Source organism: Buteo buteo, chromosome 7 (genome assembly GCF_964188355.1).
Source record: "Buteo buteo chromosome 7, bButBut1.hap1.1, whole genome shotgun sequence".
NCBI classification, from domain to species: domain Eukaryota; kingdom Metazoa; phylum Chordata; class Aves; order Accipitriformes; family Accipitridae; genus Buteo; species Buteo buteo.
Window position 1 is genome coordinate 16,645,920 of NC_134177.1, and position 24,594 is coordinate 16,670,513.

The following is a 24,594-nucleotide window of genomic DNA, read 5'->3' on the forward strand; positions in this document are numbered from 1 at the left end:
TAAGAACAGGAAAGTTCCACAACCTCGGATCATAAAAGGACAGAGAGCATTGGAATAGAGGAACTTTCCATCAGTTGGTAACTGGGTAACTCTGATACTGGTTACACAGCTCACAGACGTTTGTCTTGTGGAATGGTTCACAGTCTCTCATGAAGGTAAAAATATTGCATGAGAAGTCCTAACTAAAGCTGTTAAGGGGTAACTCTTTAGTTAACCAAACAATACCTTATCACTTTTATCTTACTTTTTCCTAATGATATTTAATTGAAAAATGCTTATTCCTTACATTTTTCAAGAACTTCTGGAGAGAGCTGTATTCACTTGCTCATTTCTGAAACTGGTTGTGCTAAATGCAGAATAAATCATTCTTTGAGCTGTCTTTCTTCATTTTGAAAGAACCCATAACAGCATCCATATTTAATAAATCACCAGGCTCCAGAACTCTCCACTCTTCATCCATCAGACTATAAGCAATACAATGATTTATCCCCCTATCCATAAATCCAGGCTTTGGAAAGCATTAGAAGACTTTCAGCACGCTGCCTGTTACTCAATACTATCTCAGTTAGATAGAGCTGTTACATAAAACCTTTACAGAGTGAGATTTGCAGATGGATTTCTTTAGTTCTGTTAATGACCTTTCCATCTGTATCATCCCTGTAAGTTTTTCATCTCCAGCTGTACAGGAGATGCAGTCACTTAATGAAACCCTAGGGTCTATACGGCACAGAAAGGCGTAATTTATATGATGTTTCTCAGCAGAAAAGCATAGTTAATTCCAGTTTCCAGAAACCAAAATTGTAAGTGTAAAAAAAAAAAAAAAAAAAAGAGAAAAAAAAGTAATTTACTCCGCTAATTGAGGAGAGAGAATAATTTTGTTAATTGGAGGAGAAGCATTGTTTTAAAATAAATTCTATTACACTTGGTGTCCTAAAAACTTTTAAATTCATATTTGCAAAGTTCATAAAAAGGCCTCCTTGGGTCTTTTTGTAGACCCAAGGCCAGCCCTTACATACCTCATGTACGTCATCTTGGTTTTACTAATGAGAATAACTTTGACTAAAAGCTGACAGTGGGAGCAGGGACTGCACAATAAAAGGTGAGTCAGGGAAGGAGAAAGCAATTGGTTTTTCTGAACTGAATTTAGCTCATTTACTTTAGGCACAGGGGTAACTAATTGGAAATGTCAGCAGTAATAAAGACAGTCAAATCTTTGTTCAAGGGAATGTATTGTAAAATTGCGTGGCTTAAGTGTTTGACTGCTAATGGGCATTGTATGCAGCACTGGTGAGGCTGCACCTCAAGTCCTGTGTTCAGTTTTGGACCCCTCACTACAGGAAAGACATGGAGGTGCTGGAGCGTGTCCAGAGAAGGGCAACCAAGTTGCTGAGGGGCCTGGAGCACAAGTCTTATGAGGAGCAGCTGAGGGAGCTGGGGCTGTTTAGCCTGGAGAAGAGGAGGCTGAGGGGAGACCTTATCGCTCTCTACAACTACCTGAAGGGGGGTTGTAGTGAGGTGGGTGTCAGTCTCTTTTCCCAAGTAACAAACAATAGGACAAAAGGAAGTGGCCTTGCACCAGGGGAGGTTTAGATTAGATCTTAGGAAAAATTTCTTCACCAAAAGTGTTGTTAAGCGCTGGAACAGGCTACCCAGGGAAGTGGTTGAGTCACCATCCCTGGAGGTATTTAAAATATGTGTAGATGTGGCACTTGGGGACATGGTTTAGTGGTGGACTTGGCAGTGCTGGGTTAATGGTTGGACTTGATGATCTTAAAGGTCTTTTCCAACCTAAACAATTCTATGATTCTATGAATGCTACTAATTTGTGACAGGAATACTTACGAAATTGATAAATGGTAAAGGTAAAAGGATGATGCAGTGAGGAAGTTGTGGAACCTGAAGAACTTGCAGATAAGGGAACCTCTCATGACCAGGTATTGCATCCCAAAATTGGAGCAACTCAGGTTCATGGATTTCCTTTGTCAGAATTAAGGTGAAATGATACCAGGGGAGTTCAAACAACAATCAACATTTATTCAACCTAGCTAACCTTGCCCAAGTACAAGTGAACTTATCAATGTGAACCTTGCATCATGTCATTAAGCTGCTGTTTGAAAAGAGAAGGGAGGTGTTAGAAAAAGAAGCGGGAAAAGGAACATGAAACTGTGTCAGAAGGATAGCCCTCCCGTTGACTTGTACGGTTCAGAGCAGACCCCCTTGCTTTCTAGACTCCTTCTCAAAGAGGAGCCCAGGGGCGGCTAGAGCCACTCCTAGTCCCAGACTTGGTCAACAGTTTATGTTTAAAAGGATGAGGTGTAGGGACTGTGGAAAAGAGATAAGAAAAAGAGGGAGAGAGAGAAAAAGAAAGAAAGAAAAGAAAGAAAGAGAGAAGAAAAGGGTTTCACCATTCCTGGGTTCAGCACTGGTCCAGCCAGCGTAGAGATCCAGGTCTGGAGGGTGGGCACTGAGAACTCGTTCTCCCTTCTCTTATAGTGTGTTAGTTGGGGGTCTCAACACGCGCAGTTCATGTTCCCAGGGTTCTCTGGAATCAGTCAGTGAGCTTTGGAAGGGTTCATTGGGGAGTTGCCTCTCTTTCCCTGCTGGTGTCACTGCTCAAGATAAAAGCACAGTCCCGTCCTCCGTGGGGGTCCCTCCTTAAGACGCATACGCTGTGCTCTTTCTCCTGGTCACTTAAGATAAGGAATTGCAGCTTTGGAGAAGCACAGTCCCACCCTCTGTGGGGCCTTCTCCTCCGGCCACATTGTCCTGTTTACAAAACTCCAGCGTTTTTACAGAGGCCATTTTGTCCACCAAAGTTCTTTAACGAATGTTTGACACATTGACTAGAATTTGTCAGACCGTCACACCAGGGCAAGGAAACATACAGGTTGCATGGACAGGAAACCACCACTACACCCCAAGATGAAGAAGCCATGTCAAGCAAAAATCAATCATGTGGTAAGATTTGATCTTAACATTAGTGAGACAGGAGGTAAAAAAGGTATAAAAACCCCACAGAAAATAGCAAGAGGTCAGAGGGAGAGAATAACAAAGAAAAAGATACAGCTTTCCCAGGTTGGAGGAAAGAGCCCAGCTAGTGGAGAATTCTGTTGTGTTAGATCAGGGCTCTATGTGTGCTTTCATGATATATGTACTTATACATGCTATGCTTATGTACTGGATCAGATTGCTCTAGGACTCTAGCAGCTCCCCGTCACCACCCACAGGGACACATTCATACATTGCTGATTTTGTTGTGGAGAGACTTTATCCTCTCTTCTACAGATGAATTTAACATATCACTTGATTTTGGTTTATTTGCTTTTTTTCCCCTGATAACACTATGTTATTAAAGACAGCAGTGAGGAGAAAATATACATTAAAGCATTGCAGCAAATAGCAAAGAAGGAGAAGAGATGAGAACAGGGATTTAAGATGACTGTGTCTCCTATTTTTCAGTGGGTGGCAATAGATGGCAGTGTTAGCACAGAAATTATTTTTTCACTGCTTAAAACCTTGCTCTGAGCTTCACAGGCAGTGTTGTTAGTCATCATTCTGATTTTCTCAGTGGAAGAACTTCAGATTACACTATCTCCAAAGTATGTATTCCCTACATGAATGTGGAAACCTAGATGTGTCTTTACCACCCAAACTGCAAAGTCTTAAGCTTCAAATGCAATTACGTGCCACTAGGAAAATTAAAAAATGTGTGTGAATGTATGTTAAACCATGATTAATTTAAAAAATGCCAGACAAATACTGTGTAATGTCCTTAAAGTTGCATTAGGCTTGGTAAATGGTAGAATTTGGAATTGGACTATGATTTCTGACATAATTTACTATATAATGCAAAAAGTTATTACTATATCACAGCAGGGTACATTGAAGCTAACAGGCTAGTTTCATTGATGATTTAATGTCACTGATTTACATCTGAGGTGCATTTAGCTCCCTAGACGTGACATGGCTTCAGTGTGCATGGCTGCGACATGGACTGCAAGCACTGCAGGGCAGTGGAGGAGAGGGCGAGGGACAGAGGAGAGGGCAAGGGATGGGAGAGCTACAGCCATGGGCCTGGGAATCTGCTCCAGCCTTCCCTCCAGGCTTTGGCTGTGTTTTTCTTTTTCTTTTTTTTTTTTTTAAGTTTAAACTTGTTGTTCATGCCTCGGTGGGTTTAACCTTTAGCTGACCTAGTTATTGAACCAGGGCAGCTGGTAGCATCTGAGGAAGTCAATATTTCTCCTTTGTTGATTGCCATTTACTGAGGAGCAAACAGAAACTGGTACGAGGCTGGGCAGCATACACAGGGGGGAGCCTGCGCTGGTGCTGTATGCACCAGGACCTCAGCAACTCCTGGTGTCCTCAGCTCTGCTGCGCAACCAGCTTCAGGCCCTGATTACAAGTGCATACCAAAAAAAACCTGGGGAGTGGGCTAGTGCAATGCAGGGACTCCTGGCCTGGTCTTCTGGCCAGGAGCCTCCTGTTCCTTGTTGCATGTGCTACAGAGAGGGAGTGACGCAGAGACAATCCGCAACAGGAAAATTCCTGTGCAACCCTGTGTCACAACTTCAAGGAGCACGGACAAAGGTATATTTCAAAGGTAAGTGGTCAAATGCTGCAGCGCTGCCAGAACACTGCATATGAAGCTGGGAGATGGCACTGGCACTGTGGTGATGCTGTGAGCTGGCACTGAGCTCCAACAGCGAGCAGTGGGTGGGAAATGCTGTATGGCAACTCCTAGGCAAACTGGGGAAGCTGGGATTTATGGTGAAGGCTATAATTAAAGATATTCATAAGAAGAAAAGTATAAACAAAAGGTAACCTGCTAATTTAAATGACCCAGTCATAGGTTTTGACCCTGAAGACACTAAAGACCTTGGGGCTGCCTTTGTGGCTTACAGCAATGTTCTGCTGATACTACGTATAACTAGCAGGTCAGCGCAACAGTGTGCTGTACTTGACATCCTGGTTGCATGTTCCTGCTCTGAACTATAGTCCCTCTTGCGTAAGTGTACATTTCCTCCTGAGTGTTGGGATTTTTTTTGGCACAATTTGAACAGCACAACCTCCCAAAGTATCTGAACTTGCACAAGCACTGCTTTGTGCTGGTCCAATTTCTATTTAGTTACACCCCGCTATACAACTGAGCTGTCATGTACATCACCGATGAGCTCACTCCACCAGTCTTTATATTCTGTAAGTTGTTCCTTCAGTACTTTATGATCTTACCCAATCCCCCCAGCTGATATTTCAGCTCAGGCTCTGTCTCCTGGTTTTACTGTGCCTCTCTCCAGCCATCCAGTATTACACGGAGCAACGCCCTGGGTAGTTTGAACAAAATAAATCCTAATACTGCAATGGTTGTGTACATTTGCCAGAGCCCTACACTTTAGCAGCTAAATCCTGTCTTCTTTTACTCCTGCAGCCAGTCCTGCTTTTTAACTGGTATAAAACTTTTAAACTCGTATAAAAGTTTCTAACAGGTATAAAAATATTTTTTATCCCACTGAGTATGGCTGTACAATGGAATCAAGTACACTGCTTTATTGTGTCAGCAAATTTCTCATTTTTCAGGGAGCAGGATTTGTGGCTCCTGGAAAATATAGGTCTTTCAGTGGACTGAGGCTGAGCTTGCTGGCACTCTGTTTATGTCCGTATTCTGCTTGTTGCCAGATTAGGATAGAAAAGAAATACAAGCAAAGTTGTTCACCACAGACAAGGGCTCACTGTGCCCTGTCCTCTTTTTCCACTGAACAAACTTTGGAAAGGCCATGAGAGGTAGTGAGCTAATATTAAAATGCACTAAGAATTAAAGGCAGTCATTGAAATGAACAAGAACTTACCTGTGCACTGCAGCACACATTTTTCCATGGTAAAAAAAAAAAAAAGAAAAAAAAGGAAAAGAGCAAATAATTAATGCTTCAGTCGTAGAGAAGAGAGCAAGAGAGAAGAAGGCAAAATCTCTGTTGAAGAAATCAACTAAATTTATGTATGTTGTTTGTGCTCCATTTATGGTGTTCAACTTTCTAAGTAATAAGTTTAGTTGAAGGAAATATTTGTGTAAAAGTGCATATTAAAGAAAAGTAATGAAAAATAAATTACAAAAATGTCAGTGGTTATGTATGCTTTAAGGGAACTACTACAATGCGGTGCCAAGGTAAAACATAAACTAATCAATGCCTTTTAAGCTGCAAATACAAAATCTTTACAGCAAATTGTTTTTCCTGGGGATTTGCACTTCAGTAATTATGTGCTGAAATTTAGCAAAAGCTTTCACTATCAGATAAACTGAAGCCCAATTTACAAACAGAAATATGCACTAGTCAAGTTTTTATCTTTTCAAAAGGATGTAATGAGGTGTAAACATCTATGAAATACGTTTGACTTCAAAATCCTATTGAGCCAAAGCTCGGCAAAGTCAAAGGCAATTAGCTGCCTGGTCCAGAGGGCACCTAGCACCACTGGTAAATCTCTGTGTCTCAGCTCAGATCCAGCCACACCAGTATTTCTATCCAGGTGCAGATCAGGGGATTTTTGGTTAATGTACATTTGAGATTAGAATTTGACCATTTAAAAATACAAATGGAAAAAAGCTGGCAGTGGAAAAAAGCAAGAGAAGGGTGCTAAAAAAATATCAGGGCTTGAAATCCCAGCATAATCAAGCTGCAGCCTGAAGTGATTGGATAAGAAAGCGTGATGAGTGCTTGCCTTGGAGACGTGCTTTGGTGCTGCCTGATTACAGGTACATGGAAAACTGTTGCAATTCCTGAAACTTCATCCCTTCCCTGAGACCGTCACCTTCTGCTCCACCTGGGCTATCTACCTGTAATTCATATTGATTCAAATCCTTTTTCTTCAGCTAGGGGGAAGAATATGGCACGTCTACCCAGGCCACAACAACTGGTGGTGGCTGTCCTTTTTGCTGCTGAGGTAAATATGTATTGATAAAGCATTTGCAAATGCCTTCCTACAAACTCCCACAGCAATTCCACTAATAGCTGGTTGCTGTTAACAGGCTGTCAGCATGGCGTCAACAGTTTACTATGCTGAGGACCAAAATGTTTTAATCTAACTCATGGTCTTGGCTGTAATATGAAGGTACATAAGAGGAATGCAATGAGTGTGACATTCTGGTCAGAACAGCTGATCAAATGTCTCTTCTCACATTAAAATATAAGAACTATAATTTGTTTCTCCCAAAAGAAAGAAAAAAAAGCAGCCAGGTAGAATTATGAATGTGCTCCCGTTAATCTAGCAATTTTGTGGTTAAGGTTTTTATTTTTTCATATATGATGGGATTCTCTAAATAATGACTTGAATTAATGATTGTATTAGATTTAGTTAGACCAGTGCCCTGTTTATTGGGGATTTCTGTGCCTGTGGAGCAGTAACTAAGTTTCTTCTAAGTCCCATCAGTTCCTTGCTAATAATGGAGCAGATGACTAGTGCAACAAGTTACTTTGGTTTAAAAGTTTTACATATGGGACTCCTGAATGAGTTTTAGAGCAAGATTAAGATTTTATTCCATAAGTTTAAAATCCGCAGAAGGCTGAAAAGCATTCACATGAATCATCTCCTTAAAGCAGTATTCACTTCCTCTGTCACCACTGAAAAGGCACAGGGTTCCCTATAGCACTGCTATAAAGGTGCAATTTTGCATCAGCTGGGGAGGACCAAGGTGGTGTGCAGAGTGCCTGTAGGTCCTGTTGCCAGTGACATAAGCTGTCCCCCAGTGACTTGTCATGAATAGCTATCTCAGGCAGAGCATACATGGAGAAACAAAGCATATATGCTAGTACCTGTTTTCTGAATCTTTGCTGCCTGCCAAGTATTTCTCAGTGGGTTGAGTGCAGAGATGCTGCTTCCTTGCTGTCATTCATCCATCATCTAAATTAGGTGGTTTTTTAAATGTTTAATCACCAAAGTATCAAAGCCTTTCTCTGCCCAGTCATGCTCTCTGGCTATGGAGCCCCAAAATGATGGGAATCACAGATTGAGGTTTGTGTGGAGTTAGAAGTGGATGGACAAACTCAGAATCAAGCCTTCTCCATAATGACAGACCGATAAATCACGTCTGTTTTCCTCTACAGTGCAATGACCTAATTGAGTCATTGAGATGTATGGTGTGACAGAATAGCATTCCTAAAAATGCACATAAAATATAAATCCATCTTTCCTGTAAGTGCCTGGGCAACAGTTGACTTCTGTGACTCACTTAAGAGAAATTCCATGGGAAAAAGGTTAGGCTTTCTCTGGGATGAAAAGAAAAAGAGTAAATGACATAAATGGTGATTGTAAAGCATATCTCTGCTTAATATTCCCTGTCTGCACTATATGAAAAGGAAACACAGCCAGTAAAATTTCAAGTGCTGCAGTAAGTTCCCTGTCTTTGAGAGGTGAAGAGTACATACTCCCACAAACAGAGCTGGGCTTTGAAGGTCAGCCTGGGAGCACTGATCCTTTTCAAAAGAGAGACGGAGTACGTCCCGTCTGAGACTCTTGGCATGCTGGCTAAAAATCATGGATATTTAACCAGTAGCTTTTTCCTTACTCCAGTCGGATGTCAGTACGATGTGGAGTAATCTACAGCAGAGTCATGGCCAAAACATCTTCCCCGACTGGCTGCAGGGAGAAACAGTCAGAGTGGAAAAAGTGTGTGGATGGCCTACGTGCAGTTGAGTTCAAATGCACAGCATTTGTTTATGGAAGCTTATATTCAGCTGTACCATCAGCTGTCTCAATTACAGTCTTAGACCATAAGGGGAATAAAACACTAGAATTATGTTTGAGAACTAGAGAATTATTTGTAATAATTCAACAGAACAAAGGCAGATTGATATACAGCAAGCTGGGCTGCTCACAAACTGCAGAAGGAAGATATGAAGAGCAGCATTAAATGGCCTACTCACTAAAACAACAAGGATCTTCATCCTCTCTGACACTGATTTGGAAAAAGACACACAAGGTACCAAGATGAGAAAGAAGCTGCAACTGAGATTTTGCAGAAGCCTGGCTTTAGTCATGTATGCGTTTTCTTGAATTTCTGTGATTTAGAAGGATTTTTTTCTGCATTTATCTTGTCTTTGTTTTCCTTTGGAAATTGCATAATAGTGCTCTCTCTGGCTTTGGTAGCTACTTCAAGCATGGTCGAATTTAAAGATTATATTTTGTTTTGAGAGCAAGTGATTTCTGTTGTTTGGATTGGAAAGCTGGGGAGGTTATCACTATTATCCTTAGGGGGATGAACCTTAAAACTGGGTAACGTGAATAGCCTGTGCCAATACTAATACCTCACAACAGCTTTATGTAGTGATTTGAGGAGTTCTGATGGCTCAGTAAATATTTAATACTAGTCTCAAAATCATCATTCAGATTTCTAGTCCCCTGCTAGCCTGGGAGGTGCTCAGTAGGCTTTTGCAGACTATCACTACAATGCTGTGCACAATGCAAAGTGAGAGGATTAAGTGATCCACAGTCCTCGGATCTGATTCTTGCATCTCAAGAACCAAGAACTTCAAAAGGATCTTGAAAAAAAGATGAAGGCCACATGACTGGAAATGCTGTACTCATGGCTGAATGCGTTTACCAAAGGACTGGAAAGGCGTGTTGATGTTTCTGAGTACTGCTCCAGGTTGGAGCAGACTGGCAGACTTAAAGATGGTTGAGTCATCTCCTTGCAGAGCTGGCAGAACAAAAGATTACACAGAAAAAAAAGGGACTGAGCTAAAGATAGTCACATGTCCCTGTCATGAAACCCAGGGAATGAAATATGTATGGACCTGCAGAGCTTTTATACTGAGAGTAGGCTAATACAGTACTAATACAGTACTAATACAGCTCTGGCTACATTGCATGAGCATATTTTGGTAGAAAAAGTGAAGAAGCAGCATCTTGAAAATGAGGATACATGAAAGGGAAATAATATGAAAATGACTGGCATAAAGAATATTTTTTTGGTTATAATTTGTATCAAATCTATCTGTTTAGAAACAATTTAGTAGTTCAACACAAATGTTTACATAGACTTTCCAAGCAGAGTAACAAGAGTAGTATTACTGATTTGTTTTTCCTGAATCAGGGGTACAAATCTCACTCTGGGAACCCGAATGCAAGAATAAATAATATCGATATTCCCCACTACATGGGGGGAGCATTACAGCTGAACCACAGTGAGTTCTGCAGGCCTTATTTCGGCAGAATTCTGAATTCTAGCAGGCAGAATGTAAGCACAATGAGACAGCCACATTAATAACAGTTTCCTGTAAGTAAGGGTTTTGCAGAGGTGATAATGTGCTAGGCAGCTGCCTGCCAGAGTCAGATATAGAGGCTATAAGGTTTTCCTTATTTCTTTCTGGCTACATCGAAGGACATTGTTAATGTGTAATCATCTCAAAGGCAAGAATATCCTTACATTGGTACAGGGATACAAGGAAAGGGGACTTGTGTCTACCCCTTTTCTTTGCTATGACGACAGGATGGCTTTTACCTGGCCATTTACTAGGAGCGTCCTGGAGATGTGTGCTCTGTGCCTACCAAGTTTGCCTCCTCCTTTAGGTACCCTGGAATAAAGGCTGCCTGCACAGTTTATCTGAGGACGCTATTAGGTTGAGTATTGTGATTTCTACTCTTCTAAACCCTACAAAAGTGATTGTGGCTACAGCCTTATATACGACACATATCCTCTTGATGGAGTGAAGAAAGACTGAGGAAAAGGGAAGAGCAGAAGACAGTGGCCCAGGCTCATCAGCATGTGATGCTTAGGCTATGTGCAATTTTGGCCACTTTCTTAATTCTGCTTGGGATTTTATGAGCACCCATTCACAGTCCTGGAGCACTGCTGGGCTACCTGTGACTCCTGCTACTTATTCATCACGATGTTCCTCCCCATTCTGGAGGAGGTTGCTGCTGCCTTCTGATACATAAAGTAAGTTTGTTTAGTTTTCTTTAAACAGGAAGGAAATTCATTCCATCACATTCCCTAATGTAGAATCAATCTGTATGTTGCCTTGAACAGTACAGGCTTCAGATTATCTGGAAGTGAAGCAGCCAGATCACCACTGAAACTACCCCCCTAAAGCCCAGACTACAGGAGCCAACCTTAACAAGTCACCAGAATTATCTTAGCTAGGGACTTCATCTTCCGGAGCATCCAAACTAAAGAAGCACAAACTGCAGTCTCTGAGAAATTACTGCAAAGATTCAAACTAGCCATCCTTCTGACTTCTGTTGAGTGATGTGCTAAAAAATAATTAAATTTCCAAATCTTTTGAAAAAAGCCCTCTTGAGGATCTATTGGAAGTTCTCAATTTATTCCAGTCATTCCCTGAACAGCAGATAAGTGAGTTGTCTTGAATGCAGAGTGGATCACGTTTATCAAAACTGTGCTGCTATTCAAAGCTTGCCTCCTCTGTGCCCCTTCCCATGTAAGCTGAGAACAGTCAAGCTCCCAGCCTTAAAAAAAGGCATGCATGCTTTTGCTCACTGGCCTAAGAAGTACAATGGAGAAGAAGCATCCAGACTGAAAGCATTTTACTTTCACAGTACACAGCCTGAAACCTACAACTTTTCCATTGCTTAAGTAACTCCTGGCCATTTTAGTATTAAAGGTCTGAATCTGTTCCGCTCTCACCCTTACCCTACCAGTCACTCAGTTCAGTGATTAAGTACACTAGTGTGGGTTAACAGTTGTGACCCCTGCTCTGCAAAGGAAGTTTTCTAGTAGTGATCTGAACATAGCCTCCCTTCATATCCCTTTTTACCAAATAAAACTATGTGCACATGGAATGTAAGATGGAGAAGAGCATGAGAAAAAAAACCCTCAAAGGCAGCGTTTAGCTCCTAAATGTTTCTAAGCTTGAAAGCACATTCTCCTACTGATTCAGTCATGAGATTTTCTTGCTTTCTTGCTCGTGTCAGGGACACTGCTCACAACCTCAGCTTTCCTGGTTACTGTATTTAACTGTTCATTTGAAGATAGTATTTTTACTTTCCACACCTTGTTTTTATTGGCTGCCACCTCTTTTTCCCTGTAAAAGGTTTTCTTGTCAAGAGGCAAAATAGTTAGGTATTGCAAAGCCATATGATATTTTGACCAACCAGAGTGGCACTAAATTAAGTAAGGTCTGTGGCTCTTAGCTTTTCCTCACCTTTCCTGTGGTCTCTCTTTCACACAATGCCTGCCGAAAAGTGGAAGTTGGAAGGCTCTGTGCAAGCGGACTGTAGCAGCAGCAAAATAATGGCCAGTCCATCTCCCTTCTTTCTCTCTCGAATCCAGTGTTCCAGAAATGCTGCCAGAAGTTGTTCTGGGGCCATATGGGATTCCTCATTTAGATCATACAGGAAGTAGGAAATAAGACTAATTTAATGGCAATTTTGTTATAAATCAAACTAAACTAATAAAAAGACCTACCTGTCAAAATTAGGTTTTTTCAGACAGCAGTTTCTATTTACCTTACACAAGTCAGCTGGAGAGAATGAGATCATTGTGGACAGGCAGAACAGTCATAAAACTCCCAGAGCAGAAGCAGGAAAGGAAACTTCGACCAAAACCATTCCAGTAACAGAGAATATGAAATCTGATGTCTTCCCGTAGGGGAATACTTGTGGGACATGCTTCTCTGCTCCAGCGGTTTTCCCAAATTGCCACTCTAGGAGTCTCCACTAGGCTTCTGAAATCACAAAAAAAGTAGGCTTTAGGGTAACTATTGTAAAATACATACTGACCTCCCCTCCTCTATTGATCATACCCATGTGACACACTTCAGTCTCTTTAATACCACAGGCTTCCTTCAGAGGAACATTTTTTACATTACGATGTTTTGTTGACATAGACACAAACACTCACATAGACTCCCAGCTTCAATTTCATAAACACATTTTTCCTCTAGTTCCTATTAATCCCACAGTAAATGTTGAAAATTATTTTTCTTTTAGCCAGTTTTCCATTATATTCTTTTCTGCATCCCTAAACTATAACAAAAGCAAGACTTTAAATTAGTCATTATGATTAACTGTCCATTTCAACACCTCTCATTTGAGACTCTGGGGAGCATTTTATAGTTTATTGGGTGATGGGACTGAAATCTTTACAAGATCAACCCTGATCAGCAGAGTTTACAAGAGATGCTCTGAGGATTTATTTCTCAGTTTCTTGTGCCTATATAAATCACGTAAAAATAAATGCAATGAAAGTGAAAAAATGGGAATCAGACCTTTGTGTCCACCAGAAGCAGTGATGGAGGTCTAAAGCATCTGGCTTGAGGCCAGGTCAGCAAGACTTATTCTCTTATGATGCTCCCTGACTTCTGTAGTGCAGGATAGGACTTTGAGGCTGGAGCAATCATGTCATAAACGCCAAAGGATGGACCACAGACAAAAACTTAGCACGGCTTTTCATGGGCACTCATGTCTTGCTGCTCCGTCTCAGTAAAGGAATGTAACTCTCCTTGTAATTTCAAAGCCACTCATTCAATCTTTTGAGTAATTATGGGATGACAGCTGATTATACCCTGGAAATGCTTGCTAACACTATTAATCTTTTGCTCGTATGGGCTGTTTATAGCTATAATTATAAATGAGTGAATGAAGCAAAGTAATTTCTGATTGGGTGGCTTGGGAAAGAAACTATGACTATAGCCCAAAGGATTGACTCAGCACTCAACAGGGAAAGATGCTGAGCATCCACTGAAATCAGTGGGGTCTCAGCACCCCTGAGGAGTACTCAGCACATCTTGGCAACAGGCTGGATCGCACCCATAATAACAAGACTGGGGCGGCAACTCAAAGAAATGTTCTTACTGAAGTTGAGGATAAATTAAAGGGAAGCAGCCAAGGAGAAACTATTTTCAGACAGCAAGAGTAGAACTTCAGTAACATTTAGCCTGATCCTTGGAAATAAAATGTCTGTGGAAGATTTCTTATTAGGGCTGAAGTACTTAAAAGGCCCTTATTAAATGCTCTTATACTTATAGTAAGTCAGGCAATGCGATGCACGTTTTAATGCCATATTATTGCCAGATGGGCCTTTACATTCATATTGATGCATTTCTGCAAAAAATATACATACTTCTTGTTTTTAATTCTAGCTTACTTCTAGTATTTCATTGGCTTGAGGTCCAATTAAAACAGCCACGAGCATCTAAACAAAATATATCTGAAGAACATTTTCTCCTACGACTGAAAAGGGATTTTTAAGCTATTACTTTGAAATGTTAATTTCTAGTAGTACTATTCTATAATAACAAAGTTCTATTTTCAGCTACCCCTGACTCATGTAAAATACTGATAGGTGTTGAATTTATAATTCAAAACCAGTATTTTCTTTTTAGAAATTACTCAAGGTAAATAATATAACTGGAAAAGTTAAGTATGACTTACTAACTCAAAGGTGTTTTACTAATCTAATCTCAAAGCTAAACTCAGGGTTACTACTTTACTATAATAAATTAGATCAGTGATATAACCTCATGAAGCAAAAAACTTCTGTTTAATCCTATAGTTTGTATGCACTTGACCCAGGCAATGAAATCACAGGGCTATGGAATTACCTCTGTAACACAAAGAGAGGGCAAATTTTATGAAACTAGAAAGATATTTGAGGGGACAAACTAGGATAGAATGGGACAGGAATTAATTTGTTCTTCATAACAAATGACTAATGACTGCCACTATTGAGAATACATGGGGAATGACTGACTTTTAACCAGATAAAATAGACTTTTGGCTATTATATGTCAAATTCATTATCTGTTTGAAAATTCTTTAGGAGCTTTGTTGAGGTAAGGGACTTAGGAACCTTGCTTGATGATTTATTTTTAATTCTTGGAATACTGCTGCTGGTGAATTGTTAACAATTCCTTCTGTGCCATGGCTTGCCACAAACCAGCCTTGTTATTTTTCTTTTCTTTTGATTTTATTACTGTATAATGAACAATTTCAGTGTTGCAAGGTTAGGGAAGGAAGTTCATGTGACCAACAATGCTCCATTTTAGCATCTGTGGAAAAGGTATTCTAGTGGGGCTCCAGAATAAAAGAAGATATTTTGAGGCCTAGATGCAAGTTGAGGTGAGTTCAAGGACAGGCAAGCACAGCAGGAGCACAGACTGTGTTCTTCTTAAAGACAGTGAAATGAAAAGCAGTCAGAGGATGTGAAAAAGGTCTCTTATAAGAAGCTTCTCTAGTTTAGAAGGCAGATTCCTACAACAGGACCTAGCTCCATCGGGCTGCAGTGATGGGCTGGTGATGCAATGAACTATGTCTGTTTCCATTCCACGTGGCACCAGCTATATGCATTTTGAAACATAAAATTGTTGGTGGTTTATGGAAGATGGAAGTTGCCAACCCCATGATGATTTCTTACAGACAATTAGGAAAGAGATGGGGAAAAGGAGGTAGGGGTAGGCAGCTACAGACAGGGAGTTACTGAGACTGCAAAAGAACTATCCAGGCATCTGAGGAAAAGGCACTGAAAGAATGGAGTTTACTAACAATTCGGGAAGCTGTTGTCTTCTGCAGAGGTCCTGTAGAATTTTGCCTAAGTATCTGTCAGCTGAATTCTAGATATTATTGCTGATCTGTTGAAAATGCACTGGGTCTAAAAAAAAATTAGTTTGGCAACTGATTGTGAGGTTACAGAAAATCGCTTTTCATAGTGACTTTTTGAAGTGAGGACTGCTTGCAGTTGCTCCCTTTTTGGTTTTGCTCAGTGTTGCTGGAGTTGTAGGACAAGAAAAGTCCTTGGGCTCCCATGTTCATAGCCCCACAACAAACATTAATAACACTCTCCCCTCCTCCATGCCTACTTAACCAAACTGAGTCATTTCTCATGAAGAAATTGCCTTGTTGCAGAGGAAAAGGAAGGTTTTATTCTTTATGAAAAAGGCTTGATAAAGTCAAAAGTCAAAGGAGCAAATAGTGACAACAGCAAGAATGTGCGATTGTTTCTTGGGGCATTTGTAGGAATTGTTTCTGGAGTTAATCTCTAGTATAATGTACATATATGCACATTACATTACACACTGTCTACATTATTATTTAAAATGATTTTGATTTGAGGGTAAGTTCCTACATAGCTTTACACTTAGATTTAAGTGTTGAGTACACTGTAACAGTAATACAGTACTGAAGCAGCTTACAACAGCACCAGAAGAGCTGAAGACCCTGCTAACCACCAGCTGCCAGTTCAAGCCTTGAAGTTGGTATTTCTGGACAAAAGTAGCATTTCTAACCCAAGTGTCTGAGGAAGCAGGGCGAGACAGAGCCCTTGGGCACTGCGCAGCTGGCGGAGCTCAGTTCTGAAGTTTCACAAGCATTTTCCCTTCCATCGGCCAGTGTCCGAGTGAAGCCTCTGGGTATAGGAGATGTCTTGGCCACATTTGTCACTTTGAAAGCAGTGTTTTGGGTAGCTTTCAGCTCTGTTTTCTCTTGGGGGGGCAAAGCTTGCATTTTCTAAGAACAGTCAAAAATGAAATTAGCTTTCAAGAGACCAAGGAAAATGACAAGAAAATGTAAAAGTTTCTAGTCGAAGTCTGGGCTTGCACTTATAGGTATGAGCTGTGTTTATATCACAGTTCTCTCAACCCATTTTCCTCATACATTAGAAATCTGTCTGCCAGCTATTTCCTTTTCTTTCATTATTGCATATTTACATCCTTCTTTCACTAATTCTTTTCATTCTTCCCTGCTACCCTTTACACGTACTTTTTGATAACAAAGTGCCTCTTAGGATTTCTCTCGGGTGCTCCCTCGTCTTTACGCCCATTGGTTTCCACCTAACAGTGCTATTTCAGGACCTGTGTATTAGTCTCTGGCAAAACTAGCTGCTGCTTCTGACAGAGGCGAGGTGCCAAGCTGTGACTTCCCAGAACACTGTATATGTACGTGACACTCGGCTGCTGATTATACCCTCAATTCTCAGGGCTGAAGCTTCGTCTGCTTCCTGTCACGTCCGTGGGAGTCATGACATCATCTCCATGGTATTCTGAAATGATGCCTAACAGTCCTGTCTTTCCCTCCTCAGACTTTATTGACGTAACCTATCATGTCTTTCATGGCTGATGGTATTGCGTTCTACATGTCTCTTGTGATTTAACTCCTTCTCAATGAGTTCATATTTTTTCAGCTTTGTAATTACACTTTCTTTGTATCTCCAAGTACAAGTGTTACTGTTAAGCTGTTCTGGATCTGAGGTGAGGTTTGATCTGTTGAGGACCTCTTTTGAAATGCTTGTTTGCCTGTTTTCTACTTTAAAACTGTAGCTGTAATATGATAACTATTTTCTCCATCTTAATTTTTCACAAGCCCAATTTCTTATTTGAAATCTTGAACTTGTTTTAAAAAAGAATGGAGATAGAAGTACTTGCAGTATCATCCCAGTGATGGCATTGCTCGCGTTCAGCTAATGCAGTCTATGTACCTACAAAAGTTGATCAGCAGCAGTAGTGCTGGTTCTTGGAAGAGTGAGCAGAGGCCGTTCCTGGATACGTGCATAAATGTGGTCATACTGTCTGCATTCAGAAGTTATGTGTTCTCTGGTGAATCTCTGCGTGCCTGACAGAGGTGGTAGGAGAAAGTAGGTCACAAGTAATTGCCCAAGAAACTGGAGGGTCTTTTCTGTTTCTCCTATAGTTGGCAACTGCAGCTTCATCACTGCATGAATGCATTTTCAGTATTTCCCAACTGCTGCTTTCCTGGGCTTTCTCTCTTCTAGGAGCTCCTTGGGACTGGGGACCCAGTCTTTTTCTTTGGTTTGCTCTACCTCCCTCCCTGCTGTATGTGCTGCATGGTCCAGAAAGAATGAGCTCTCCCAATTAACTATAAAAGCATCTGGGCACGTAATGCAGGCTCTGATTTCTGCTCTGGGTTCCAGACAAAAGCATGCAGTTCTTCTGGTTGCAGTAGCCAAGGTCAAGTTTTCCCTTCTTTCCCCCTTTTTTCTTTCCAACGTGGCTCCAAAAAAGCACATCTGTTAGGCCCATAGAGACATTTAGGATAAAAAATGAGGTGTCTATTTGATGATTATGTAGGTAGTTCTCAAATACATGAATCCTGCTTTCAGCACTAATTTTTGTTTTGGATTATGCCTTTGGTCCTCAAGTAATATTTCCAAGGTGTAAATCCACACTGATTTCAATAGGCTGCCATCTGCTTTTACAATTTTACATGACTTTTAAACATTTAAGCTATTGTTTACAGGTTTTTTTTTTTCTTCCTGAATATACCTTGTATCGCAACAGGAAAAAGAGTGGGCCAGTACGTCTCCTTCATCATCACTGTGCTTGCCTTCAGTAATTTGGTGATTTAATGATACACGTGTAATAGTTTTTTGGGTGTTAAGATGAGACCAACGAACTGTGTTCCTTTACGGAAATCTGAATGCTAAAATGATGGAGCGTTTGACAGGTATGTCGTTCACAAGCAGAGTGGACGCGCAGCACAGTCCCGATGCCGCTAGTGCTCTACGCCCACAGGCGAAAGGGTGAGATCAGTTTTTGTTGGCTCGTGGGGTAACGGCTTCCGTTGCTCACAGTCTCCCGAACGACATTAAATTTTCAGGAACACGTTTATTGGGACGTAATGGCGGCCAACGAAACCACTGCCAAGATGTTTTGAGGGGAAGGCGAATACAACCCCCCAGGCGGCCAGCACGGTCGAGAACGTTTCCAGGAGCGGGTCGCTAACCCCAGCTCGGCCCCACACCGGGGCAGGTCCCGGGAGCGGAGGCACCGCGCTGGGCCCAGCCGGACTCGACCCGGAGCAGCTGCCGGGTCCGCACTCCCCAGCGGGCCGCCCAGCCCGGCCCGGCCCGACCCGGTCCGCTCCGTCCCCTCGGCGGCGGGCTGCGCCTGCAGCGCCGCGCACCTACGGCGGCGGCCCGGGCGGCTGAGACCGAGGCGGGGCTTGGCCGCTCGTCCCTCCCCCGGCGGCGGGGGCAGCAGCAGCGGTGGCGGCGGCGTGCACACGGGCGCGACGGCCACAAGCGGCTCCCGTTGCGCCGCCGGCTACCCTCGCTGCCCGGGTCCTCCCACCGCCGTATAAAGCCTGGGGCGGGCGGCAGCGCCCTTCGCTCCTGCCCGCAGCGGAGGAGGAGCTGCAGCCCGGGCGCGGCGGCGGCTCCCCTAGGCACCGTTCCCCCCCCCCCGCCTCGTTTTCCACCCCCGCCCCCTTTTCTCCCCCCCGCTCTCGGGGGCTGGCGGCGCGGGGAGCGGCGGCAGGCCGGCGGGTGCGGAGGGGGAAGATGGCGTGGAACGGCGCCCGGCCGCCGCGCCTCCTCCTGCCGCTGCTGCTGGCCCTGGCGCTGCCGCCGGCGGCGGCGGCGGAGCGGCGCCCCGGGCCCGGGCCCGCAGGTGAGGCGCGGGGCGGCGCGGGGGTTGGGGGGGCGGCGGCGGAGCCCCGCGGCGCGGTCCCGCCGCCTGCGGGAGGTGTGCTTGGGCGCGGCGAGGATGCGCTGCCGGCCGGGCGGTACCGGCGGCTTTGTGCCTCCCGGCTCGGTAACATCCGCCGGGAAGGGAAGACCTTCCCGTCCCCTGTGCGGGGGCTGACAACCGCTGCTTTCCTCCTTTATTCTCTCTCCCTTCCCCCTCCTCCCCCCAAACCCCCTCCCACGCTCCGCACTTTAAAATGCCGCTCGGGGCGCCGGAGCGGGCTCGGCGGTGCGGGAGGGGGCTGCGGCGCCGGCCGGGGCAGGGCTCCCCAGGTTGCTCTCGAGAGGAGCCGCTTGGCTGAAAGGGCTTTAACCCGCCGGAGTGAGTCATACAGAAATAGATGCATAACCCCCCCATTGAGAAGGAAGAAGATTCCTTAATGGGAAATGAGTCTCCCTGACTTTCTCCTCCCCTCCCCCCCTTTTCTTCCCTTTTCCTGAAACAAGGTGTTGATGAACATGTTTTTCCAAGGCTGGGAAAAGCATAGCGTCATTTGCTGCTTCTCTAAACTGTAGCAACGGCTGATAAAGTTTCCAACTTCATGCAGAAGTCAGCTGGAGACTTAAATGCCCCTTCCCGTCCCTCGGAGGATTGCATGCTTTTTGCTCGTTGCATTTTGCAGTCAAGGAGCCAGAAGATAGAAAGAAATTTTATCTTCAGCATGTAAAATAAAAGAATGTATACAGGAAATTCCCTCAGAGAGAGGTGTCCAAGCACATGTATGTCCAACGATATGCCAAAACATATTTCTTGCTCTATTACTGTTTTAGAATCTGTACTTATGATGTTGATTCTAGGCATACAAAGGTATTTCATCCCACTAGATTGTTACCACATGAAATCCAAAATAGTTTCATTTCTTGGCTTGTTTACTCAAGAGTGTAATCAAGTTATTTTTAATATCTAGCTTAATTTACTTCTGGTGGGCAGAAGGAAACTCCTTTTTTTGAGAAGAAAGTTTTGTCAGCAAGTTCTAGTTTTGATAGGAAAACTGCTGACTTGGTTGATAACTAGTATAATTTTTTTTTTTTAAAAAAAGGTGTTGATGAATACCAGACTCAACTCAATGAGCTTCTCATTTCCAGTTTTCTTAATGCTTTGCTGTTTTTAGTTGTTCAGAGGATTTCTCTGAAGGTTGTGGTGTGCAGTGTAGCTTGCAGTCTGTCAGGGGCGCGTGAGCATTGCTGTTCAGCTTTCACTGTCCCTCAGAGGTGCAGCCTATGGGCGCATGTTTTGAAGAAGAAGTTGAGCTCCTATGCCTGTCATCAGGGCAGTGAGATTGTAAGTCAAGCTCCTTTGGAAGTCATTTATTGCAATCACAGTTATATTTTCTCAAAAATATCTGTTCAGATAATGCTTTTTTTAAACTACATACTTGAGTTGTAGGATGTCAAGCTAATAGCAGGCATGGTAAGGATTTTTCTTTAATCCTGCTGGTGTTCAAAGGTATGAAAAGCAAAGAGTGCGTAGTCCAGACAGCACTGTATGATTCAGCAAACCAAAAATAGACTGCTGCATCTATATAAATAATGAAAATGATGCTACAGGAATGATAGTGCCAGAAAGCACCAATACATTTGTGTATAGGTGTTCACAGAGGAAAATCTTAATTCTTTTTAATTTAAACATTAGCAGCCTGAATTGTAGCAGCCTGCTGAGTTGAAACCATGCCTTGAGTAGTTTCATGACCCCAAATACTGCCTGCTGTGTTACTTGTTTTTATTCCAGTTCTAACCTTTCAATGTTTTCCCTGAGTCTGTGCTGTATTGCTTGAGGAGAAGCAGACCTTAGTGTGCCTCTGGTTCTAAAAATCTGGTTTTTAATTTCTAGTCTCTTGGTACTTGTACAACTTGGTGTACAGCAGCATGCAAAGATGCCCTGTCAGATTTTAAAGCGGTCCATTAGTGTTGCTTGCTTCAGAAATAAGCTGTAACAAGAGTATCTAGAACTGATGGCTGAGCTGCATCTTTATTTCGTAATAGGACTACTGCTTTATTCGAAAGGGCTTGGAAGAGTTATAGCGAGAGAACTGCCTGTTGCACAGCAGTGGTTACTTGAGCAATGAGCAGTCAGCGCGGCCCTGTGGCAAACCGTGTTTGCAGAAATCCCTCCTGTGCTCCTTTGCCTCAGCTTTGTGCTTCAAGCAATCGCTAAGAGCACTGTTGAGCTCTGAAACACTGACTCCTGTATGGTGAAGATACAAAAGTTTCTGTGTTAAGACAACAGCAAAAATATTTCCGTTGCACCGTACTTGCTGCATGCATGTTGCTATCACGTAATGCAGTCCAGGACGCACGGAGAGTGAGTGGAAAAGACATTTGTCATCGCACTAGAAGCGGACACTGGTCTTGGCAACAGATGTAAATGCCGTTCCCACCTAAAACGTTTTATTCATCAGCCGCTTGCACGGGAAATGGCTTTTCTGCCTTTGAGTCTGTTCCCCAGAGCGGCTGCGGGGACTTGGCCGGCTGGAGCGTGGCTGCGCTGAGGTGTTGGGGCCGCAGATGGTGGCGGTGGCAAACGGGCAGGCTTTGAGGTGGGCCCCATGGTTGGTTGCTGTCTGTCTGTGCTCCTGAAAGGTGGCTGGTGGGAGGGTGGGTTGGGAGGGGGTTTGTTTCGGGGGGGCCCCAGCAGCGTGGGTGGCTTTCCAGAGCCAGCCTGGCCGGGAGGTGCAGGCAGCCCGGCAGGCTGCGGGAGCGCTTTCCTCCACCCCGGCATCTGTCAAATGCTGGTCGCAAATGCTTCGAGCAGTAATTGCTGACTGGTCTAGCTGTGCAAGGACTCACTTGGAGATACAGCGTGTACTGTCGCCATTTCCGTTGACTTTTTTGGGCTCAGCCAAAACGGTCGCTGCGACAGTGAGCGATTGATAGGCCTTTCCCTCTGAGGCACCTTGCACAAACAAGGGAATCTGGTCATTCAACCATCTTGACGTACTTACTAGAAGTACTGAAAGATTTGGCCTGCTCGGTGGAGAAGAGGCCGTCAGTACGGCACTCTGTGCCTGCCTCTGTCTCTCTGCCTGATTTTTCTCTTTCTTGCTTCTCTGCTGAAGCTACTTTTGCCCCATCTTGTCACCGCAGTATCTAAAACCGCTACATAAACCTGTGTTGGGGAGAAGCGTCCTCTAGGTCTCTTGGGAGTTTTGTGCCCTTTTTTGTGAGGACTGTACAAAAAAGCTGCCACCTGGCTCTTACAGGTGAAGGGTGAAGGCAGAGAGTGATGTGCTCGGGACCAGACCCAGCAGAGGACAAGGTCTGGGTTACCCGTGACCTGGGGGCACCATCAGCCCCACTGCCGGGGAGTGTTTAGGAATGCGTGTAGCATCGGTGTACACCGCTTCAGATGGGTAATGATCACTCGTGTAGATACCTTTAGGCTCCAGCTTTGAAATAAATGGTGAATAACAAATGAAACAGTGCGTAGTGGTGTGTGTGCGTGTTTGGAAATTAGTTAAAAGTAAGCGAACATGGCTATGGAGATGCAAAGCAGCAAAGTCGTTCTTCCATCACGTATTTTTCCCTTGAAAATACTTGTCCTTGAAGACACCCAAAGTTGGCAGTCTGAGTTCTTCATAGCACCTGGTTTAGAGACTGCACAATACCAGTCTCTGTTCCAAAATAAAACCTCTACAGTGGATTTGTTTTTTTTAATTTTTTGGCCAAGCTTTTCTTTCTTTCCTTACGTGGAGGGAATATTTAGGCTGTGGCGGTAGACCACAGTGGTGAATGTGACATTGCTTCTCTCTGCGATGTGCAGTGGGGTTGGGCAAGATCATTGCAACTTTGACTGTAAAATGCATTTCTAATTAAAACAAGAAAAAGTAAAACAGTTTTGATCTTTATCATCAGCATTTGATGCTGTAAATTGCAGCGTAAAGGTATGGTGGAACAACCACCATGGTTGTCTGAACCAGGGAGGTTTTGTGTGAAATGCATTTCTGTCGAGGATCTAAACTAACAGATTATTTCTCAGAGTTTTCTTTATGTTGGTGGCATATTCTGGAGAGTCATGATTTATGTCTGAGTTCTTGGCCTTTTCCCCTCACTGCTTACTTAAGCAAAAGTGACTCAAGTCTCTTCATGGGGAAGTGTTTAGTTGGTCTGTTGAATTAGCACTTTTACATTGTGTAATCAAAACCAGTATCTTTCCATTTGTGTATTGCTGCTAGTCTGAAATGTAAATTGCTGCTCAGGTCAATTCCCTTGTCGTGAAGAGTAAGTATGGTCACAATAAGGGCATTTTTGTTTTCATTTATAATGTCAGTTTTATAGTTTTTGAGGGATCAGTTGCAAGGCAAACAAGTCTGAAAGTGAAGGATATTTTTGTTCCCTCTTAATTTAAAAATAGAGTGTGGTTCTCTCCAGCACAAAACACAACTTGACCAAACAGATCAGTAGCAGGAATGTGTCTGTATGTGTGGGAATGTTGTAGCTCTAGAGAATAAATTGACACTTAATCATCAAGGAATACGTGCTTGCAAGCACAGCCTGACACCACAAGTGGCTTTACGTGGTTTGATAGAACTGCTTCTGTAGTATTTCCTTAAGGTGAATTCAGTTTTCAAAATATGGATGATACTGGTCATGAGGAGACTACATATGTAAAGTCACTGTTTCATCCCAGTTTTTCCAGGAGCTAGAATTCCTTTTGCAATTTGTAGTAGAAGGAAGAACAAACAAATGACAAGTCCACTAAAGAAACAGAGTAAATCTTCTATTTGATCATCAGAGTAATCTGGCTTCTTCATGTTCTCAGTGTACGTGCATGCCTGTGTGCCTTTTTTCATATAATAATATACTGGTTCTAACTGAGCACTGAGACTGCAGAAACTTGGGTACCTACTAATTGTTGAAATATTTAGATTATTGACAAATTATACAGTTGACATATTTGATCATTTCATTCTGTCTCTGCTTGAACCAAAATTAAAGATACTGTGGATTACTGTATAATTTCTTTTAAAACACATGACTATTTTTATAATGGAGTACAAAGTAATTGCAGACCAATTTCCTTAATAGTTTAAGGCTAAACAGTGGAACTCTGCCTTGGCTTAAAACATTACATTCAAATTTATAGGACAATTCTGAAGAACCCCACTTTATTTTAGTGGTTGGCTCACCAGTTCTTATGGTCTGCCCTTTGAAAGTATTCCAGGGTTCCTTAGACA

The 24,594-nt window shown here is 42.9% G+C and overlaps 1 protein-coding gene across 5 annotated transcripts in view; it reads left to right on the forward strand.

Moving 5' to 3' along the window:
* The first annotated feature begins 3,900 nt into the window (after positions 1–3,900).
* The window catches only part of PLOD2 (procollagen-lysine,2-oxoglutarate 5-dioxygenase 2), a 72,850-nt gene continuing 52,156 nt past the window's right edge, over positions 3,901–24,594 (forward strand). For 2 of the 5 annotated variants that reach the window (XM_075031717.1, XM_075031718.1), the window contains exon 1: positions 19,144–19,343. In XM_075031717.1, coding sequence (XP_074887818.1) covers positions 19,235–19,343 — 109 coding nt within the window. In that variant the 5' untranslated portion in view covers positions 19,144–19,234. Of the gene's footprint in view, positions 4,601–6,861; positions 6,931–19,141; positions 19,344–24,594 lie in introns of those variants that run through there. The other 3 variants (XM_075031720.1, XM_075031719.1, XR_012650969.1) reach the window with 3 other exon arrangements.